The sequence below is a fragment of the Hemiscyllium ocellatum genome, chromosome 2 (genome assembly GCF_020745735.1).
Source record: "Hemiscyllium ocellatum isolate sHemOce1 chromosome 2, sHemOce1.pat.X.cur, whole genome shotgun sequence".
In the NCBI taxonomy this organism is placed as follows: domain Eukaryota; kingdom Metazoa; phylum Chordata; class Chondrichthyes; order Orectolobiformes; family Hemiscylliidae; genus Hemiscyllium; species Hemiscyllium ocellatum.
This window is the reverse complement of record NC_083402.1, coordinates 45143069-45167310: the sequence shown is the minus strand read 5'-3', so window position 1 is coordinate 45167310 and position 24242 is coordinate 45143069. Positions and strand designations below refer to the sequence as shown.

The following is a 24242-nucleotide window of genomic DNA, read 5'->3' as shown; positions in this document are numbered from 1 at the left end:
TGGAGCACAAGCAATGCGTTTCCTTCTTCAGCAGTCCTCTGATTTAAGAAATTTCTTACAATTTTGCTTATCAGGGATAATTTACCACTAAGTTCCCCAAAAAACAGGTAATAGTTTATATGCAAGTGAATAGGCAGTCATTCGTTCATTTAAAACGAATGTATTAACTTTGCTCTCAATGTTCTCTGTTCCAGTGCAAATGGTACCAGTACTTTCAGGCTTCCTTCATAATTTAATTTTCTCAGTTCTCACAGCAACCTGATGAGTCTAAGCATATGTACTTGCTGTAGTTGTGATATCTTTTCTAAACTGGCACAAGTAGAGTAACTCCACCTTAGCCCATTGGTGTCCTGCAGAAGTGTTTGATGAACCATAAGTGTGGCGACAGTGACATAATTTAACTAAATTTTTAGCAGCTCTTAAAGCACATAATAAGGGCACGACAGTTGTCATGGTGATTTTAATTTGCATATTGACTGGACAAGTAAGATGGGTGAGGATAACATAGAATACAAATTTCTAGAGTGCATCAGGGATTATTTCTTAGGGCTGTACTTTGCACAGGAATAGGCTATTTTAAATTTAGTTATTTCTCATGAAATAGGATTAATCAAGGAGCCTGTCCACAGCAATGCTCATAACAAGGTAGAATTTTAAGTTTGAGGGAGGACAACCTGCATCTCAAACCAGTGTCCTCAGCTTAAATAAGGCCACATAAAGAGCTATGAAGAAAGAGTTGTCTTAAGCATGCTGGGAAACTAGGCTAAGTGGAAGGTCAGTAAATGAGCAGTGGCAGACATTTTAGCAGATATTTCATAGTACTCAGTGAAAGTTTATTCTGGTCAAAAAAAAACAAGTAGATAAGGAGAATGAACCACCGTGATTAATAAAAGAGAGTATCCAATCAAAAACTGCACTGTAGCATCAACTAGTGGTAAGTCAGAAGATTGGGAAACTTTTAAGACCCAGCAGCAGATGACTAAAAAATTTTTTTAAATGAAATGACAGTAAATTGACAAGAAATATACAAGCAAACGGCAAGAGCTTTGATAGTTACATAAAAATAAAGTGTAACTAAACTGAATATGGGACTCTTGAGGGTGCAACTAGGGAATTGATGATAGGGAATATTGAAATGACCGATAATTTCATCAAATATTTCACATCGGTCTTCAGAGTGAAGGACACTGTAACAAACATCCTAAAGATAAGCCAGGTGTTAATTGGAGGAAATATCTTGTAACAATGTCTGGTAGTTGACAAACTAACGGGACTGAAGACAGACAAGTCGCCAGGAGAGCCAGGACCTGACAACTCGGCATCCAAGGGTTTTAAAGGAAGTGACTGCAGAAATATTGGAGGCATTGATCAAATGTTCCAAAACTCTCTGGATTCTGGCAGAGTTCCAAAGGCCTAGAAAACTGCTGAAGTAATGCCCCTGTTCAAGAGTGGAGGGTGACAGGCCAGTTCACCTAACAGTTGGCCTAGAACTGAGGTGAGAAGGAATTTCTTGAGCCAGAGGGTGAAGAATCAGTGGAACTCATTTATACTGATGGCTGTGCAGGCCAAGTTATTAAACATGCTGAAGACCGGTAGATATGTCCTTGATTAGTAAGTGGATCAAGAGTTATGGGGTGAAGGCAGGAGAATGGGGTTGAGAAATATATCAGCCATGATTGAATGGTAAGCATGACCTAATTCTGCTCTTGTATCTCATGGTCATTGGAAAAATGTTAGAGTCAGTCATTTAGGAGGAAATAGTAGGACATTTAGAAAAATCTGACACAATCAAACAAAGTCAAATGCTTTTGTGGAAAGAAAGTCATGATTGACAAATTTGCTAGACTTCTATGAGGATGTAGCAAGTTGAGTTGATAAAGTGTTGATATTGAAAGTAGAAAGGAACTCACCACATTTGGAGTTAATGTATTAGCATGGATTGAGGATTGGTTTACACACAGAAGATAGCTATTCTTTTGTGGCTTTCACTCTTGACAGGCATGGATACTCCCAGGTTATGTATTCTGTAGCTAGATTTCCCTCTTTATAAGCCTACTTGTTTCTGCCCAAATCTCTTGAACTCTGTTTCTCTGCTTACATGTACATTTTATTTTAAACACAGCAGACTGGATATTTGCAACCTCCAGGTCAATTTTCTTCCCACTTAAGTTTTTAAACCCTCCACAATCACCTCCATCAGAGAAAGTCAAGGTTTGCTTTCTTGAAATCACCTCTGGGATGGATCAAAAGTTCAAGTTGTATTGATAAACACACACATGCGTAATGTCACCTCTTATACACCTTTAACTGATACTCTACATTTTTAAATCTTCAAAATAAACCACAGTGGAGACATTTATTACTCATTAGGTCATTCAAATGTGCGAACAACAGGTAAAAATTTAATGAGGTAAATGATCTAATTAATTTTGGAGTGTCTCACTAAAACTAATTTTGGTGGGACTGAAGGCAGCAAAGTTGCCAGAACTAAAGGCATGGTCTAAGGTTGGAACCGGATTTTTCAATAGTGACATGAGGGAGCACTTCATCAAACAAATTGTGGTGAAACACTTTGGAATATTCTTCTATAAACAACAAGTGATACTAGATCAATACCAATGCCAGATCAATTCTTAAATTTATGTCTGAGATTGAGATTAAGTACAGTAAAAAGAGCTGTAACTGTCAAATTAAAATCCTGCCAGTGTGCATGTACAATGAAAGCACATTATCTGTGACCTCACCAGGCCTTAGAAATTGAGCAAGGGGTAATGGACTTTTATGTACAGAGGTATGTCTTTTTTTTTGACAGCTTTTCGTAACTTAAGCCTTATTTTGCATCAGTTTAAATACTATGGCATCTAGAAAATGAATGCTTTTTTTGCATGTTGTAGCATTACATTTTATGGAAGGGTGATAATTATTGAGGATATTGTTAAATTCTTCCAGTCCTGATTCTACCTGATTCTGTATCTCCCATATGTTAATATAAGTAAAGAATGTAATATTATTACATGTCTAACTCCTTAATTAGGTGAGACAGTGTTGATGAAAAAGGAGACCCTGAAAACCAAAAAAAAAACCCTGAAGAAAATCTTAAGAGGAGTTCTCGGGGACAGAAACACTATTTTAACCCAGGAACTGCAGGTTTATTGGTAGTATGCAGGGTATTGTCAATAAGTAAATTGCTCATTTGGAGAATTGGCACAGAGAAGATGCAAAAGATCTCTTTTTATACTATAACAATTCTGTGAAGTTGAAGCACAGATTCAGCTCAAAGATCTCATTTTAACATTTGTTACAGAGTCTCGCCTCCAAACTGGACATAATTGGCTACTAAATGTTGCAAACATTAGGATCTTTATCTAAATAGTCAGACCTTTCTGTTCTAAAGAACACAATTACAGCAATAGAACAGATTTCAGAAAAGGTGGTTAGGAAATGGAAACAATAAGGTTGAGTAAATGAAAAAGCATTCTATGCAACACATGGTATAAGTGATCCGTGACCTGAGTAGTGAAGTACAGGGCGGAGAATGTATGAAGTAGTTGCAGTATAGAAACAAACAATTTTACCAAATAGATCCGTGCTGCACATCAATATCCCATCTATTGTGAAGCCTGATCAATATATCCTAACCCTCTCTCCCTCATGTGCCTAACTAGCATGACCTTAAATGTTCTGTATTGGTCATCTCGATTATTTTGTGCAGTAGTGAGTACTACATTCCAGCCAGTTTAGATAAATAAGTTTGGTCTGAAATTAGTTTTGAATTTATGTGTAACAATTTTACATTTATGGCCCCTAATTTTGGTATCAACTAGATGCACCATCTGTGGCTAACCAAAGAAGATATTAAATCGAATGTCAAGGTGTGTATTCCTGCAAAAATTAGCATCAGATCATAAGATTGGAAACATTTTAGAAATAAAAATATGATCAAACAGAAGCTAAAGATTTGAGTAAGAATTGGAGAATGAGGGAGATTAAACAAAAATAAAAACACAGTGAAAGCTTCTACAAATGTGCAAAAAGGAAAAGTTTAGTTAACATGAGCTAAAGAGTAGCTAAAATACTTTTGTTGGTGAGTCTAGGGAGTTCATGGGAATTGATAAAATGGCAGAAGCTTTGACCAAATATTTCATAGTGGAAAGCAAAAAATATCCCAAGAGTAGTAAAAAGCAGATGTCAAAATGGAGGAAGAAACTTAAAGAATTTATAATAATGAGAAAAGACAAAATGGTATTATGAATCTGACTTGAGGTTGGCAAGTCCTCTGGACCTGATGGCCTTCACCCAAGGATCTTAAAAGAAGTGTCTGCAGAAATAGTGGATGCATTGGTTATGGTTTTCCAGAATTCCCAAGATTCTGGAAAGGCCCTAGGAGATTGATAAACCACAAGTCTAAACTATCCAGGAAAGGAAAGGGACAAAGCAGAATACTGTCAGCTAGGTGGTCTAACATCAGTCATTGTCGAGAGAGTGGTGCTGGAAAAGCACAGCAGGTCAGGCAGCATCTGAGGAGCAGGAGAATCGATGTTTTGAGCTTTAGCCCACCATCAGGAATGAAGTTTCTGGATGGGGGCTGAGAGATAAATAGTAGGTGGGTGGAGTTGGGGGAAGGTAGCTGAGAAAGTTATGGATGAAGGTGAGGGTAGTCATTGGCAAAATACAGGAATCCATCATTAACAAGACACTTAAATCTTAACACAATTAGGCAGAATCAGCATGGTTTTATGAAAGAATAATCATGTTTCATTACAACTCTTTGAAGATGGAACAAGTGGCACTTAAATGAGAACTATTAGATGTAGTTTATTTAGATTTCCAAAAGGTTTTCAAAAAGCTGCAGCTCTAATGAGTCAAGAGCTTATTGTGTTGGAGCAATGTCCTAATATAGGTAGGGGACTGTTTATTGTTTGTTAATCAAGTTCAGGATAATAGGTCATTTTCAATATAGGAACAGGAATATGCCATTCAGCCCATCAAGCCTATCCTATCATTCAATGCAATCATGGCTGATTTGAATACTTTAATGCCTTTTACTCACTCAATCCAATAACCCTATGCTCTACAGGTAATAAAAAGACCTCTCAATCTCTACCTTAAACAAGTTCAAAGACGGCGCTACTCCTATAATCTTACAGTATTATGGAATGTAATGGGTCTTTTTCAGTTTGGAAAGATGTAAGTAATACAGTGCCAGAAGTATCTGTCCTGGGGCCTCAGTTGCTTACCATCAATGTTATTGACTTGGTGGAGGGGCAGGGGTGCATTAAGTCCAATTATGTTGGTGATACAAAGATAGGTGGGGGGGGGGGCATGTTGTGACGTGGACAAAAGGGATCTGCAGGAGAGCATAGATAGGTTGAGTGACTGGGCAAAAACTTGGCAAATGGACTTTAATGTCAGAAAGCATGAGATTATGCACTTTGACAAGATGAATCAAAAGGCAGATTAGCAGTTAAATGGAGAAGACTCCAAAAAAAAAGTGTAGTTCAGGGACCTAGATGTTCTTGTGTGGATATTTTTATATACATCTGTTCAAAGATGCTATTACAAACCTCCAGAGCAGATGGGACCTGAACCCAGGACTCAGTGCCTATAGATTAAAGGGTGTTATTGTGATGAGACACAAAATGGTAATGTACAACTAATACATTTAATTAAGAGAGTAAAAGGAATATTGGCCTTTATTAGAGGGCTAGCGTTTGAAAATATGCAAATCTTGTTACAACCATAAGGGTTTATGAGGTTGTACCAGGAGTACTACGTGCAGTTTCGCTCCCCATATTTAAGAAATACTGACTTTTCAGGCTGTTTACCAGAGATACACTAGGCTGATTCCTGGGATGAAAGAGTGGATTTATCAAGAACACTAAACAGGTTAGTCCTTTATTCATTAGCGATCATAGAAATGAGGGGTGATCTTAATCAAAAATACAAGGTTCTGAGGGAGGGCTTGAGAAGATAGATGTTGAAAAGTTGTTTTGACAGGTGAACTAGAGGGATCATAGTTACAGAATAAGAGCACTCGCTTAAAACATGGAAGTGATGGAATTTCTTCTTTCAGTGGTTAGTGAATGAGTGAAATTCTCTACCCCAGAGAGCTATGGGGACTTGATCACTGAATGTATTTAAAGAGGAGAAAGGTATATATTTAGAATATCAATGAATTGAGGGTTATGAGAAGCTGACATGAAGCAAAAGAGCAGACACCTGGGTCAGGTCAGCCATGATCTCTCAGAATCGTGAGACTGGCATAGAAGTCTGAATGGCATGCTCTTGCTCCTATTTCTTATTTTCTTTCAGATATTTCTAATCAGTCTGTTCAGCGATGTTATTGCATTCCTCTGGAGAAGATGGGCCTCCTGGCCCCCACATTTACCATTACCGCAAGAACCCTTCTTAGGTGCTTGCAGCATTATTCATTCCATGCATGCAGCACTATTATTCCATCCAAGCGGTGAATTTTTTTTACATGTCAAACTTTAGATAGGTGAAAAATTTCATCTCTTATTTGTAACTACCAGGAAAAGGTTATGTCAATCCTATGACATATTAAAACAAAACCATTTCACTACCTTTATCATTAGGTATGTAAGAGCAAGCAGAATTTCCTGTTCTGAAAATATCAAATTGAGTTTTTATATCAATGAGTCTTCTGATGTAAAGTTACTTAACTCAACCAATTTATCTCCTTTGTTTTCTTTCAAGTTATTTAACATTATAATATTTCTGAAAATCATGGTGTCATTCTATGAAGACTGTGTCGATGGAGATACTGTTTAGTTTGACAAAATGGCACAGAGCATATTTAATTTCAGTTAACATATTGTTGTATTGATATTTCTGATTCCTCATAGAGAATCAAATAATTGGTTTCAAAGGAGTTGCACTGGTTTTGGACTTTTTCAGCATTATCTTAATTTGACCATGTGGTTCCAAGATTGACAACTTCCTGTCAGTGAACTGTATTGAACACCTTTTGTTTTAGAAGAGTATGATTATGAGATGTAGTCATTTTGCATAATTTGATTAGATGCTTCATGATTTGCATTAGTCCATGAGGTCCATTCCATTGCTCCTTATGGGCTCAACCTTAGAAGATTACTCTTTGTGAAAGAGGTTTCGCGATAAGTGGATTTCAGTATGTGAGGTCTTAGAATATAAGCACCATTCTGTTTATGTATGGTTCAAAGAGCTTGCAATGATTGGACAAAAGAGACCCTGGCTTATCTTTGTTGGATATATAAGACATCGAATTTGATCCATCCAGACATTTGAGATGTCAAAAATCATCAACGCAAGAATTTCATTTTCTTAATCAACTCTCTTAACTATCTTCTTAGTATAAAGTTAAACTTTCTTTCATAAAGTTGGGGTTGAGACCTAGACTTAAATAAAAGATATTCATATTTTATAATTTTAAAATAGCACATAGCTTGGACATTGTATCGAATTGTGTCATACTTATTCTTTACAAGAAAAATAGCATCAGATTACAATCTGACTGCATCAGTAGGTTTCACTCAAACCTTGACCAGATTAAATAAGATCGTAAAGCTTGAAGTAAAGTGATATGACAGATATTATGTACCAAATAAACTCAGACCATACTTCAAATTTCTTTAGTTCCATGGTTTTACTAAGTACATATTTTCCACAAACTACTTTGTTGCTTCCAATGGTATTGACTGGTTTTGTCTGTTGTTTTGTGGGGTGGGCAGTCCTCTGGTTCTGGGACCTTAGGCTAATCTCAACATTTGCATCTAGATTTATGAAAATGTGCAGAGATAGATTGAAATTATCTCTTCCAGTACTACCTGGCTGGTGTTACATTATTAAAATGGACTGCATCGTATTCTAAATTATTTAACCATGTTTCCTCAAAAGCATTTGTGAAAATACCATTCATTGAATGGTGTGTACCTGTAAGTTTTTTAAAAATCAGACAGAGCTAAAGAGTAGCTCGAAAGAAGATCATGAGCAATCTTCGATAATGCTTCTGTATGCACTGGTTAATGAGAAATTCATCAAAAGAGAAAAAGTGTAACATAGCAAAGATAAGTGGGAAAACGGAGGACTGGGAAGCTTTAAAAGAACAACAGAGGATTACTAAGAAGGAAATACGCAGAGGTATGTGAAAGGCAAAAAAATGGTTAAGACTAAAATTGGGCCCTTGAAGACAGAAACAGGGGAATATATTATGGGAAACTAAGAAATGGCTGAAGAATTGAATTGGTACTTCAGATCTGTGTTTACAGGGAAGACACAAGCAATCTCCCTGAGGTAACAGTGGCTGAAGGACCTGAACTTAAGGGAATTTATATTTGCCAGGAATTGGTGTTGGAGAGACTGTTAGGTCAGAAGGTTGATAAGTCCCCGGGGCCTAATCCCAGGAGGTGGCTAGAGAAATCGTGGGTGCGTTGGTGATTATTTTCCAGAGTTCGATAGATTCAGGATCAGTTCCTATGGATTGGAGGATGGCTAATGTTGTACCACTTTTTAAGAAAGGTGGGAGAGAGAAAGCAGGAAATTATAGACCAGTTAGTCTGACCTCAGTGGTGGGAAAGATGCTGGAGTCTATTATAAAGGATGAAATTACGACACATCTGGATAGTAGTAACAGGATAGGTCAGAGTCAGCATGGACTTATGAAGGGGAAATCATACTTGACTAATCTTCTGGAATTTTTTGAGGATTTAACTATGAAGATGGACGAGAGAGATCCAGTTGATGTAGTGTACCTGGACTTTCAGAAAACTTTTGATAAAGTCCCACATAGGAGGTTAGTGAACAAAATTAGGGTGCATGGTATTGGGGGCAAAGTACTAACTTTGATTGAAAGTTGGTTGGCTGATAGGAAACAAAGAGTAGTGATAAACGGCTCCGTTTTGGAATGGCAGGCAGTGACCAGTGGGATACCGCAGGGATCAGTACTTGGACCGCAGCTTTTTACAATATATATTAATGATATAGAAGATGGTATTAGTAATAACATTAGCAAATTGGCTGATGATACTAAGCTGGGTGGCAGGGTGAAATGTGATGAGGATGTTCGGAGTTTACAGGGTGACCTGGACAAGTTAGGTGAGTGGTCAGATGCATGGCAGATGCAGTTTAATGTGGATAAATGTATGGTTATCCACTTTGGTGGCAAGAACAGGAAGGCAGATTACTACCTAAATGGGATCAGTTTAGGTAAAGGGACAGTACAGAGAGATCTGGGTGTTCTTGTACACCAGTCAATGAAGGTAAGTATGCAGGTACAGCAGGTAGTGAAGAAGGCTAATAGCATGCTGGCTATTGAGTATAGAAGCAAAGAGGTTCTTCTGCAGCTGTACAGGGCCCTGGTGAGACCACACCTGGAGTACTGTGTGCAGTTCTGGTCTCCAAATTTGAGGAAAGACACTCTGGCTATTGAGGGAGTGCAGCATAGGTCAATTCCTGGAATGACGGGATTACCTTACACTGAAAGAACTGGAGCGACTGGGCTTGTATACCCTTGAGTTTAGAAGACTGAGAGGGGATCTGATTGAGACGTATAAGATTATTAAAGGAATGGACACTCGGGCAGCAGGAAACATGTTTCCACTGATGGGTAGTGCCGAACCAGAGGACACAGCTTAAAAATACGGGGTAGACCATTTAGGACAGAGATGAGGAGAAACGTCTTCACCCAGAGAGTGGTGGCTGTGTGAAATGCTCTGCCCCAGAAGGCAGTGGAGACCCAGTCTCTGGATTCATTTAAGAAAGAGTTGGATAGAGCTCTCAAGGATTGTGGAATCAAGGGTTATGGAGATAAGGTAGGAACAGGATACTGATTAAGGATGAGCAGCCATGATCATATTGAATGGTGGTGCAGGCTTGAAGGGCAGAATGGCTTTGTCATTTGTCTATTGTCATTAGCTTATATTGGTAATTAATAATTGACTTGCATGTTGGAGAGTCACTGATCCCCTGGCAGGATGTTTCTCTCTGTGAATTCCAATGGTAAGACATAAGAAACAAACCTTGATTTAGGCTTTTTGCCAGTAATGTTTGTTAAATAGAAAGCAGCAAAAATTGCTGGAGAATAATTAGAAATCCTCTGGTTTTAGTTAATAAGATCACACTAACATAATGTAGCATGTTACATATGAATAAATAATACAGATTTAATTTAATGTGTGCTTTTTATCTCTCTCACCTCCATTAAAATTATCCTTGAAAGAAACTTTTTTTCACAAAGCGTTTGGTCACCTGTCCCAATAGCTTCTTTGCAGCTACTTCTCACAGTTAGAATTGTTCCTTGGAGCATTTTACTGTGTTCATGGCATTATATAGATGGAGGTTGTGGTTATCCTTAACACCGCTCTGCATGTCCACCTTCTTATGAAATACAACAGTTTAACAAATTGCATTAAACCAAGTATTTTACTCATTTTGTCTTGAGGGAAATTGAAAAATATATGAAAGATGCAAGTATCTAGTTCGAAACTGCTCATACATTGAAATCCTGTAGTTTGGTCTTAATTAATTTTTTCTTCTGCTCAAATAAGCCCCAGTTCCTCTGACCTCTCCTCATTGCTGAAATGTCTGTTTTCACATCCAGATTTTTCTTTTACTACCTTGTCTTGGTTGACCTGTGAAATCAATTTTACAAGAGAACTCTCGCTGACGAGGTTACTGGTTAGCTCAATATTAGTCTTGGAATGATGAAGTTGGATGTATGAATGTAATGAAGTTAGTCAAGTTTATTTTTGGTACACCACTAAAATATGTTGGTGTAGAACTGATTGCCTCGAAAATGTGAAGGAAAATTTTGGTTTAACCAAGTCCACATGACATCTTTTTTTCCCAAACAGATTACTTTTCTTTCAGAAAAACATCATTAGTGGTTATTAAAATGTATGAATATATTTATTGAAGTAGTAGTACGTTACAATTTTGCAGTTCCACTCTAGTTTTCTAAATTAGAAGCAATCAAAAATAAAATGTATAGTTAATTTCTCATCCACTCACACACAGCATCATTGCAGTGCAAGAGATCATTCAGTCCATCCTGTTGACACTAGCTCTCTGAATGAGTGTTATGATGAAGTGACCTTCTCCTGCCTTTTCCCTGAACACAGCACATTGTTTCTGTTCAGGTAATGAGCTAAGGGCTTCTTGAAAACCTTGAATGGCCTTGCTTCCAGTTTGCTTCCACACTGTGCAATCCAGATCCTAACAGTTTGCTGAGTGTAAAAAGTTATATTTTCACATCACATTTGCTTCTATTGCAAATTACTTTAAAGCTGTGCCCATTTGTTCTCCCATCTTTTTACAAGTGGGAACACATTCTCCATATCTACTCTGTGTCATCCTTGGAACTATTCTTGTAAATTCCTTCTGCAATTTTTTGAATGACTTCACATCGTTCTCCCCCCTGCCCCAACCAGAACTACACACAATAATCCAACTGCAATCTAATTTTTGTTTTGTGTATGTTCAGTATTACCTCTGGAATAAAATAAAGATCTGTGGATACTGAAGATCCAGAACAAGAAATGCCGGTGAAACTCAGGCAGGTCCAGTAGTATCAGTGGAGAGAATGTTGAATTAACATTTCAAGTAGGCCACTGGACTCGAGATGTTATGAATAAAATTGATGAAAGAGCGTCGATGGACGTAGAATGCTACAGTTTTCAAGACTTTTGATAAAATCCCCTACAGGAGTGGATAAGAAAATGAAAGCACATGGGATAGGATGTAATGTACTGACTAGGATTAATGATTGGCTAACAACCAGAAAACAGATTAGGAATAAATGAGTCACTCATTGGCAGACTGAGACTAGTGGGGTACCACACAGACTGTATTCAGGACCCCCACCAGTTCACAAATTGTCAGTAATGTGGAGGTGGGGTCTAAATGTAATATTTCTAAATTTGTGGGTGATACAAAGCAATTGGGGATGAGTGTTGTGAGAAAGAAATAAAATGACCAACAGGATTTGGTCAGGCTTATTTATTGAGCAAGAACATGTCAGATTGAATAGAATCTGGAAAAATGCGTTTATCCACTTAGGTAGGAAAAACACATGTGTAGAGAATTTCTTAAGTGATAAGAGGTTGGAAAATGTAAATGTACAAAGGAACCTAGGCTGTCCTTGTTGATAAATCACTGAAGGCTAACATGCAGGTGCAACAAGGTATGAGGAAGATTAATGGAATGACAAGGAAGTCTGTAAAATGATGGCAAGTCCCCCACAATTTCCATTCTCACATGCTTCAATATTTTGGACATGTTTTGTAAAATAAATTTTTATTTTGAAAATTTGAAATATATTCAGTTGCTCTTGAGAGTTCCTCAACTTTATGGTGTTGTTTTTCAGGCCGCTGCTGCAGGCTGTGTGGCTCAGTAGAGCACTTTCAGAAAGACTGCCCAGACCATCAGAATATGAGTAAGTATGAATCTGCATGCATTATGTTTCATTTTTTTGAAATTCCATGACTTAAGTCTAACATAGAGATTCTCAAGCAAAAACAAAATTCTACAGATGCTGGAAATCTAAAATAAAAATTGCTGGACAAACACCTCAGAAGTCAGGAACGTTAATGGAGAAAAAAATGAAATATACATTTCAGATTGATTTTGTTTTAATTTTTTATTACTTGGTTTATCTAGTTATTGTTCTGATATTGATCATCCACCTATCTTAACTATGTTAGTTTCCATTAATGATGCCTGAACTGTTGAATTTTTCTAATATTTTCTGATTTTGTTATAGATTCCAGAGAACTGATAAACTAAAATTTTTGATTGTGATGAAATTAGCCATGCTATCAAAGCTTTTTGTTTATTACTTCCTAGATTCAATTGCATAAATACAGGTAGACAGCCCTTAATCCGAAATCCCAAAAGCTCCTAAGTCTGAAGGTTTTTTGTGAAGTTTTTTTCTCATTGACAAGGTTGTTTGGCATGCGAACAGTTAACCCAAGTCCGCACCCACTCGATGCGTGTCACTCAGATGAGACGTGTGGGGGCATGGCCATGTACTAGCAGACCTCAATTTTGTTTTGGGGCCTGTTTTACTCACAGGAAGTCTGTTCTTTGGAAAGATTTTTAAAAATTTCACCATCAAACTGACACTTATTCTGAAATTCGAAAAAGTCTGAATTCCAAAAACCAGCTAGTCCCGAAAAATTTGGATAAAGGATTGCGCACCTGTACTAAATTTCAAAGGGAAAATAATTTATACTGCATGAGAAAGGGTACTGAAAAGGCTTGGTGAAGTTTGTTTGACAATTAATCACCACCCTTTGTGACAACAGAGCTCAAAGTACATGGAAGAGCAAGTAAATTTGCTTGGAAAACCTTCAAACCAACCAACTAAACATAGAACAGTCAGCTAAGTTGTCCCCATACCATGAATAAATAAGAAATCGCTGTCCATGATCTAGAAGGCAAAATTCAGGAGTGTAATGGAATACTCTCCACTTGCCAGGATGTGTGAAGATCCAACAGCAATCAAGAAGCCCAAAACTATTCAGGACAAGGCAGTCTACGTAATAGTCGCCTCACCAATCATCTTAAGCATTGCGTCCCTCCGCTGTCAACAGACAGTGGTAGCAGTTGTACCATCTAAAAGATGCATTGCAATAACTCGTCAAACCTCCTTCAAAGGCACAATAAACTTGGGACCTCTACATGAACATGGTCAGCTACAAGCTCCCTGAACCATGCACCATTCTGACATAGAAGTATATCCCTTTGCTTGCACAAGATCAAAATCTGGGGACTCACTTTCTAACAGCAATGTGAATACACCTACACCCAAGCACTGCCATAGTTCATGAAGTTAGCTCATTCCCACTTTCTCGACAATGACAACAAATGTTGGTTTGCCCAAAGACATCATATTCCATGAAATAATTGATTTTTAAAAAACTGAATGGCGTTGACAAAGTAGTAAAATGATCAATAGCCTTCTGACAGCCAGAAAGGGAGTGGAATGCTGGTCTTGTGAACAGTAGGTTGGAAGGATCAGTGAGTGGGAGGCGTTTGGGAAGGCCAGTGAGTGATAGGGGTCAGGAAGGTTGGTGAGAGGGAATGAGAATGCACTGTTTAGATAGCAGTGGTGAGGAAATGTTGAAAGAATATACAGAGCACCTGAGCATGTGTAGTTGCAGTGCAGGTCCAAGTGTATGCCCAGTAACCCTGATAAAGCAAATGTGTGTTTCGACCTATTCAGGTTGGTTCTCTTGTTGACAAACGGTGTATTGAGAATGCACTGTACACATGGAATATCTGAATGGGGTTTCCGCCCATCACTTGGTAAGCTGTTTTCTTGAACTACTGCAGTACGAGTGGTAGACAGACCCACAATGCTTTTAGGAAGGGAGTTTCGGGTTTTGGTGTTGCAGATTTACAAGAATTTTACCTCAACTTAAGGGGTAAAGTTATGCGGCATGATTACACAGTTTCAAGATAACAGGAAAAGACCAAGAAGATAAACACAAACTATTTCCTCAGATTGGGGAGTCTATTCTAAATATAGAGCCAGATTGTTCAGGAGAGATGTTAGGAAGCATTTCTGTACATAAAGGGTGATAGACGTTTGGAACTCTCTTCTACAAATGGCAGTGAATGCCTGATAGTTGTTAAATTCAAATCTGATATCGGTCAATTTTTCTAAAGTAAAGATATTAAGGGACATGGGCCAAAGGCAGATATACAGAGTTAGGCTATAGATCAGCCATCATCTCATTGAATGGTGGAACAGGCTAGAGGAACTGAATGGCCTACTTCTGTTTCTATGATCCTATTTTGACCCAGCGACAATTAAGGAATGACATAGTTCCAAGTAAGGATTAAACATAGCTTGGTAGGATGCAGTGTTCCCATGTATCTGCTGCCTTTTTGGTGGTGTACAGCTTGTGGTGCCATTGTCTCTGTGTGTCTTTAATGAAGTGTGTGAATGTTTAAGGTGGTGAATGAGGTACCCATAATGACCCTACTACATAGGAGCAAAAGTAGGCCATTTGGCCAGTCAAGCCCTTTCTATCATTCAGTGAGATCATGGCTGATCTGATAATCTTCAACTCAAATTTCCTGCCTTTTGTCAATTTCCCTTGATTCCATTACTAATTTAAAAATTGTCGATCTCAGCTTTGAATATACTTAACAACCCAGCTTGACATCTCTCTGTAGTAAAGAATTCCACAGATCACTATCCTCTGAGAGAAAAAAAATCCTCTTCATTTCTGTCTTAAAGCCTTTACTGTGAGGTTATGCTCTCTGCTCCTAGAACCATTCAAAAGGAGAAACTACCTGTCCAGATCAACTGTCAAGCCCTCGAAGCATCTTGTATGTTTCAATAAAATCTCCTCATTCTTCTAAATGTCAATGAGTACAAGTCCAACCTACGCATCTTCTCTTTATACAATACCAGTATTTATTGCCTACCCTTATTTGCCCAAAAAGTAGTTGGGAGTCACCCACATTGCTGTGGGTCTAGAGTCGCATTGAGGATCAAATGTAGTCCAGAACTAAAGGGCATTAGTAAACCAGATGGGTTTATATGACAATCAACAGTGGTCACATGGTTTGCATTAGGCAAGTTTTTTTGTAATTATTAAATTCAGATTTTGCCATATATCTTGCTGGAATTTGAACCCAAATCCTCAGAGGCATTTGCCTGAGGGGTCTGAATTACTAGTCTAGTGGCATTTCCACCAGCTCCCAAAGATGACAGTTAAGCAAGGTGCTAATGGGAGGAAAGATCTTCTAACAGTCTCTATCAGAAGAGACAACGTATTTGACAAACAAATGGGCCTAAAGGTAGATAGGTCTCCAACCTGATGTCCTGCATCCTTGAGTTTTAAAGGAAGTGGCTGCAGATAATGGAGGCATTGGTTGAAATATTCCAGAACTCACTGGATTCTGGGAAATTTCCAGCAAATTGGGAATCCACTGATGAGACATTCCTGTTCAAGATGAGAGGGAGACAGAAAGCAGGAAAGTGTAAGCCAGTTAGCCGAGCTCCTATTGCTAGAAAAATGCCAGTGACCACATTATAGGGAGTGATATCTTAGTGTACATTGAGGCTTAGCCAACACAGAAAACAGAGAGTTAGGATTAATTTAACTAGTGCAACAGGGTAGTGAATGTTTAGATTTCTCTACCAGAGGGAGCTGTGGAGGCTAGATCACTGAAAGCATTTCAAGATGAGGTAGATTTTTTGAAGCCTCAATTGTATGTGTTGACTTGGGGACTGAATGTAATGTACCAAATTTGCTGGCAGTACAAAAATAGGTGGGAGAGAATGTTGTGATGTGGGCATAATGAATCAGCAAAGGGATATTAATATATTGAAAGTGTGGGCAAAAATTTGGCAGATAGAGCTTAATGTACAGAAGTCTGAGGTCATGCACTTTGGTAAGAAAAATTGAAAGTTAGACAACATTTAAATTGAGAGACTCCAAAAAAGCATGTAGTGTAAGGAGACCAGGGTGTTCTTGTGCCTGAACACAAAGTTCGCTTTCAGGTGCAGCAAATAAGTAAGAAGGCTAATGGAATAATGGGATTGCTGTGGGGTTGGAATTTTAAAAAAAAAGGTCTTGTTACAATTGTGTAGAGTGGTGATGGGGCACACCTAGTACAGTGGATGTTTAGAATTCTCTACCAGAGAGAGCTGTGGAGGCTATATCACTGAAAGCATTTCAAGACGAGGTAGATTTTGGAAACATCAGGAAGTTGAGGGCTGTAATGAGTTGATGTTAAGCAGGAGTTGGAGCCTGGGGCTGATCAGCCATGATCATACTGAATGTCCTACTCCTGCTGCTGTTCTCAATCATTATCTTTTTGATTACTACACCATGTTCTGATCTTTTTGGAAAAGTGCATCCATTTTCTTGCGACACATCATTATAGTACATTATATCCTTCAACTGAAATTTAAATCATGATTTTCACAGAACCATTTAATGAAAAAAAAATGCTGTTAAAGAATGAAGATCCAATTGCTGACATTGAGAAAAAGAAATTTTAAAGTTAGAGTTATTCTTTATTCCTTTGCAGCCCTGCAAGGACAGCTCTTCGAATATTGGACTGAGCATGTGTTTGATAGTAAATGTAATGCTCAATACCTTTTCTGATGATTGGAGAATGAAACGGCCTTTCATGTTGGCATTAGATATCAAGCTTCACAATTACAATTAAGCTAAAAAGTAATTTAAATGGCATGACAACTCACAGATTTCTACACTGCAGTTTTTACCAGAGTACCAGAATTGTACAACAACAACATTGTAAATCCTGCTGAAGGAATATAGAATCTGGGAATGAGTGTACAGAGAAACATAGAGTTAAGTATTAGCTGTTGTATGCAGCACTTCACTGATAAAACAAGTAATTCTGCATTAAAATACCGGAGGCCAAGAAAATGCTGGTATCTTAGTTATAAATTATTCACACCACCTAGTCACTAAGATAAGCAAAGCTCACAGCAATGTATCTTTTCTCCGATCTGAAAGGAAAATTCCATGTTGCAGCAACTTTTAAAATATATTTCATGTATCAGCCTTCTCTGTGGCATCTTTGACGTTGACAGTAACTTGCATTTCAAAACAGCAGAATGTCTAGAGGCACTTGACACAGGGGTTGATTGGACATTGAAAAATGTAGGGGCAAGATTAGGGTCTGTAATAGATATTTTAGAAGACTTTTGAAAATACATGAGATGTAACAAGTTGGAGGGATTGTGCAAGAAAATTTCAGTGCAAGCTGGTACAAGTCAACCCAGACTCAGAAGAGTTAGATTACAGCTAGGATTCAGAGTTGGAGGGAATTATATAGGCATTGAGATATTTAAAAATAAGGATGTGATTTTGAAAATAATTGCTAGGCTATTGGGAAGCCATTGTAAATCAGCAGTGGACACTTTGGCAATTAGTTGGGGGTGTTGAATGGTTGAGCCTGGGGTTGACCAAGGAATGATATGAGATGCTGAACAGCAATGTAATGGGGAAAGAGACACAACTAACAGTTTTCATGACTAACTTCATAAAGAGGTTTATGCTCATCTTAGGGTCAAAGTTTTGTACTATTGGTTCAGTCTGATTCATATTATTGAGCAAAACAACATTGTAATTCGTGCTGAAGGAAAATAGAGTCTAGGAATAAGTGTATAGAGAAACATATTATTAAGTATTAGCTGTTCTACACAGCACTTCACAGATAAAACAAGTAATTTTGCATTATAAATGAGAAAACGAAATCGTGCAAAGTGTTCAACAGCTCAGACATCATCAGTTGAAAGATAAACTGAGTTAGCATTTCAACTCCCTGCTTTTTCATTGTAATCTGGTTCAAGCAGTGGCACTTTTTTGGTTTTGTGCCGTTGAATTATTTCATTTGTTTCTATTTGTAGGTATGAAATCTTTTTTTTTGGCTTAGTGTCCTCAAGCTTCTTCTGATAGAGAACCAGAGATAGTTGCTATTTTGTTTTCCATCATTAGTGTTTCACTAGGGTGGCACAGTGGCTCAGTGGTTAGCACTGCTGCCTCACAGCATCATGGTCCCAGATTCGATTCCAGCCTTGGGTGACTGTCTGTGTGGAGTTTGCACAATCTCCCCGTGTCTGTGTGGGTTTCCTCCAGGTGCTCTGGTTTCCTTCCACAGTCCAAAGATGTGAAGGTTAGGTGAATGGCTATGCTAAACTGTCCATAGTGTTAAGTGCATTAGTCAGAGGGAATTGGGTCTGGGTGGGTTACTCTTTGGAGGGTCAGTGTAGATTGGTTGGGCCAAAGGGCCTGTTTTCACACTGTAGGGAATCTAATCTTCTCCTATTTGTTGAATACAAGAGACAACTGGAGGAAAATGGTTCGCCTTATCTTAAGTTTTCCTGTCCGGAGTTTTCTCAACTCTTTTCCAAGTCAACATGGTGGGGATCAGAAATGGAATAGAGAATTGGGCTAGACTATCAATGATCCATGTTATACGATATTAGAACTCCAATCTCACTGCTCAGAGGTGTATGTCAAGATGGTTATCTTGGGCAATTGCTACAACAGCATAACTATAAACCATTGACGCAGCCTATGGCAAAGTGCACTGACTAGATTTTCTAGGTGTTGCAATATGTTGTATAAATTTATTAAAGTAAATTCAATTCCTTAGCAAAAGCTAAATAAGAGACTTTATTAAAATAATAACCAGAATCTTCAAAGTCATTAGCTCACAGGTCATTTCCTTCATGTAAATAACTATCTACCATAGATGATGAAAACATTTGATTCCCGTAAATAAAAAAGAGCCTTTCTACTATTCTTAATCCTGAATAAATACATCCTGCTGCAATATTCTGCTCAATGTGTATAGTTTATTCTAAAATCTGCCTTTTATTAATACAGGATAAGTCATCTTGAGCAGTTCCTCAGAATGGAGGGTGACTTGCTTCTACTCCAGTTACTTCTTGAAATCACTGAAATATTTGAATGTTCTTTAATTATATTTTTAACTGTCGTGCTTTTCATTCTTTAGATCATTCTGTTTTAACTGTTGCCCGATGGACAGAAGGAATGAGTGCTGATTACGAAGAAATCCCAGTGACTTCAAATACTCATAAAGCAAAGCCTAAAGTTCCAAAAACTGTGAATTTTTAAATGGATCTTTGAAATGAGAATTTCATCGATTTGCTTGCAGGGGAATCCAGCAACTCATTGCTAGAATGCTCGTGTTTTGATTTAAAAATGTAATTGTTATGTTGAAATGGGTAGTGTGAAAAACTTCAATTTAATGCCAGCAGGTGGGGCTATTGTGTGCCAAATCCAGGCCTGATGCAATTTAAAATTGTTCATTGCTCCTAATTCTAATAAATGATTGTATACAATTGCATTGAGATGATATTTGGTCCATATAATTTTGAAGAAATTGAAGAATTGAGCTTTGCTGCAACAACTTGCACTTGTACAGTGCCTTGAATGTAGGAAAAAGTGCTTCACGGCAAAACAATTGGACAAGAATTGACACCAAGCCAAAAAAGATGTTGAGAACTTTTGTCAAAGATAAATTTTAAGGAAAGTTGTAAAGGTGAAGAATAGAAGTGATACAAATAGGGAATTGTAAAGTTCAGGGCTTAGATGTCCAAACATATGACACAGGGAATGGGGGATGATCGCGAGACCAGAGTTGGGAGGAACACAAATGTCTTGGAGGGATGGAGGTTTCGGAGGAGATTGTATTGTGTATACAATATGTGGAATGTTGATTAGCTCAGTTGACTGGATGGCTGGGTTGTGATGCATCTGTTTGGGCTGAATTCCTGCACCAGCTACCATTACAGAACTCTTTTTTTTTTAACCTCTCCCCTCCCTGAGGTGTGCTGGCCATCAGGTTAAACTACCACCAGTCATCGCTCTCTCTCCCTCTCTCTGTCTCCCCCCTCTCCCTCCCCTCTCTTTTTCTCTCTGATGAGAGAGCTGTCCTGTGATTCAGTCGGAATTTGACTTTGCCTCTTTATTTGGGAAGGAGCAGAGAGATTGATTCATGTTTAAATTTGGCTGTACTCTCTTCTGCATTATATGTATTTTTTGCTAAAAAGTAAATAAGATTCAAATCAACAATCTCTAGAATAGCCCTGGGAGCACGCACTAATCATGTGACCCAAAGAGGTGCTATATGAAAGACAAGGAAAGTTATTGTTGTAATATAGATAAATAAAGTTATTGTTGGTAATATAGATAAATAAAGAATAATATTTGCAAAGAGAGAGCTAGCTTGTGCTGCAATGCCATACATGCAGCTGTTGCATTGATGCTGGCCCAGATACATATACACACAGTCAAGTAGTGAAGTAGACCCTCGGATATTTTATTTCCACGCAAAGTGACAGTCGAATCCGTGTTTAATATCTCATTTGAAAGCTGGACTCAAAATCACTCCCTATGTACTTTGCTGGAGGGTCATCCTTGAATATAGATTCCAGTCTATGGAGAGCTTCATTTGGACCAAAGCTAACACCAACAGTGAGAGGTAAAAACAGTCAAATAAAAGCTAAGTCCTGACGATGCTGGAAATCTGGAGTAAAAACAACGATCTGGGGAAATTCAGTAAATCTGGCAGAAACTGTGGAGAGAGAAAAACAAAGGTAACATTCTGTTAACATTCCAAAATAACTCTTTGGAACTGATTTAGCAGTGTTCAGCTCCAAGATTAGAATGATAAAGCTCTTTGCACATGAATGGTTACAGAAACAAAGAACACCTATGAAACAGTACCCCAAGCCAGGAAACCATATATTCCCAAGACTAAGGAAGTAATTTGGCTAAAAAAAATTAGAGAGATCCACTGAATGCTCAAGGCTTTGACTGTTGGTAGCAATCAAAATTGTGATATTACAATGATGTACCATGTTCATAAGTGATCTGCAAACTTAGAATTTGTACAATCTCAAATCTCTTAATATTTCAAGTGTTCCAATTTAAAAATAGCCAGCAAAATAGCTTTATACATTAAACAAGATAAAATGTTTACATTATCTCACGATTATTGCTAAATATTGATACAAGTGTAAAATAATTATCTAAAATGCATATATGAAAATTAAAATTAGATATGAAGAGGAGGATAAGATCAGTGCCTCATCATCGTTGGCCTTGGTTGCTTGAAGATTCTCTTTGTAAAATAAAAGGATTGAAACTTAAAGTCAAATGCAACAGCTGCAACAGCTTTTGTCGTTGAATAGTTGGGTTTTGCTTCCAAAATCTGACTCAATGAGCAAAAAAAATTCTGGGAGTGAGTGAAGGCTCCTTTCCTCCTATAGTACTGCATGTTGTGGTTCTTGGTGGCCTTTTTCAATATAGCAGTTCTTTAGATTTTTCTGTCTTCTGACTCCCTATTGTGAGTAGATTTTGTTTCGAAATGCATATCTCATGTTAGTTAGATATTCTTCCTCAAAACTATTGTTCTCCCACCAGCTTTATCACAATCGAAAGAAAAAAGTTGCAGTTGTTATACTTGATGAATCATTGTTCCAAATAGAAAAGCCCATTACTCTGGAATTTCCTGTGATGGTCCTTCCCATCTCCTGTTCCACACTACAGAAGCTTCTAGTCTTCACACCTTTTGACACTTCAATGTTTAGTCTTGGAATCCTTGAAATATTTAATTATTTTTTTCTAATTGATCATTAAGATAACACAGTCTGATTGTCTGAGTAGACCTCAACGGGTACGTGCGTCTGCCTTTGGCTGCAACTGAATCTACAAGAGAATTCTAGGAGTTATGTTTAAACTCTCCTGTGTTTCCATTTTAAAAACAATTACTTTTTACAAACTATACAATATGGTGCATACGTGTCAGTGAGAAATCTTCAGGAATGTATTAATACAATTTTTATACCCATTCGCTGCAATTGTGCTTTATCATAGTGTCAATTTTTTTTCTTCAACTCTTTCTATTTTTCACAAATCCAACCTTGCCAATATCCTCACCATCCAATTTTTAATTAGTCTCCCCTCAGTCAACTGGTGGCTGATGTCCTCAGCACAATGAAGTGACACCAACTCAGTAAGAACCAATTCATTGATACTCAGTTCAGGTTTCAGCGAGTTGAGTCACTCCCATTCCTCAGCATGAAGATTCCCAAGACTTCTTAAGCAAATATGTACTGAAGGAGAAAGATGTATGTTCTCTGCTGCTAGTTGATTTGACTGATATAACAAGTGATGTATTTGAAATATTAATTACTGCAAGTTTTAATATGATTCCATATAGAAGTATTTACTGGAAATGTAAACCCAGATTTGGTGATGGTGATTGAGATTTGTCACTCGCATTACGAAACTGGCAAATAGATCAGACCCATCTTCTAGAAGTTATGTTTAAAATCTCCTGTGTTTCCATTTTAAAAACAATTAGTTTGTTACAAGCTATACAATATGGTGCATACGTGTCAGTGAGAAAGCTTCAGGAATGTATTAATGCAGACATTCAAAGGTTAATGTTGGTTATTCCCTGCTCACCTTTAGGATTTGCTATTTAAATCCCCTCAGATAAAGGCCTTTTGGAATTATCGTAGTATCCCTTCAGTGTGGAAGCAGGCCATTCAGCCTATTGAAATCACACCACCTCTCTAAAGAGCTTTCCACACAGATGCACCCATTCTTGTAACACTGCATTTCCCATGATTAGGTAAAAACAATGACTGCAGATGCTGGAAACCAGATTCTGGATTAGCGGTGCTGGAAGAGCACAGCAGTTCAGGCAGCATCCAAGGAGCAGTAAAATCGACAAAAGCCCTTCATCAGGAATCTAATCAATCCAGCCTGCACATCCCTGGACACTATGAGCAATTTAACATGGCCAGCCCATCTACATTGCACATCTTTGGACAGTGGGATCAAACCAAAGCACCCAGACAAAACTCACGCAGACACAGAGAGAATATGCAAACTCCACACACATACTTGCCCAAGGCTGGAATCAAACCCAGGTCACTAGCGCTGTGAGGCAGCAGTGCTAGCCACTCAGCACCATGCTACTCTTGATTGAATAATTTGAACTAATGCTAAATTTCACTTTTTAATGCTTTAATCTCACTGTAAACCTCACCCCACTCCATTCTTGGAAAAGAAGTTATGTCTGTTGAACAAATTGTAATTTCATTTTTAATGCATTTTTAATAAATGATATTGAACAGCCTTTCTAGCCGTGAAACATTAAATGTATATTTGTACAATGCAAATTTCTCCTTGGGAAACCATAGGTGTTTATTTTTCATAAACAACTGAAAATTGTTTATAGTATTTCAGTTTTGTTAATTCCTTGTATATGCCTAATCCTTATTTAATACTCTATCCATTAATCCTTGTAATCATTTCATAATCAGTGGAATTTACTTCCTGGCTTGCTGATTGTGAGAATTCTTCAATTTGATTAGCTGTTTCACCTGCTTAATAACACCACGGTTGCTGATTGTTGGGGTCCCTACTGGTTGGCAGAGTAAGATTAATATTGGGAAAGATGAAATCCATCATGGGTCCCTGGACTTTGTGAACATCTTTCTTCAAGATCTGCAGTAAGACCATTACTTCACTGTAGGCTAAACATTCATACCATTGTTACTAAAAATTTATGTCATTGTATCTTCTATACTGTAAACATTTTGTTCAAGTAAAAAAAAAGCTACTGAGATATTTAACTACATCACAATGTTTCAACTGGATCTAATTACATAGATTCAATTATGTGAATTGTCTTTTGAGATTGAC

General features: G+C 37.8%; 1 protein-coding gene across 3 annotated transcripts in view; it reads left to right on the top strand.

Annotated features, from left to right (window-relative positions):
* zcchc9 (zinc finger, CCHC domain containing 9) overlaps window positions 1-21391 on the top strand; it is a 44341-nt gene extending 22950 nt beyond the window's left edge. For all 3 annotated transcript variants that reach the window (XM_060844046.1, XM_060844039.1, XM_060844031.1), the window contains exons 5-6: window positions 12362-12430; window positions 19513-21391. In XM_060844046.1, the coding sequence (XP_060700029.1) occupies window positions 12362-12430; window positions 19513-19634 (191 nt within the window). In that variant the 3' untranslated portion in view covers window positions 19635-21391. The remainder of the gene's footprint in view (window positions 1-12361; window positions 12431-19512) is intronic.
* Window positions 21392-24242: the final 2851 nt, after the last annotated feature.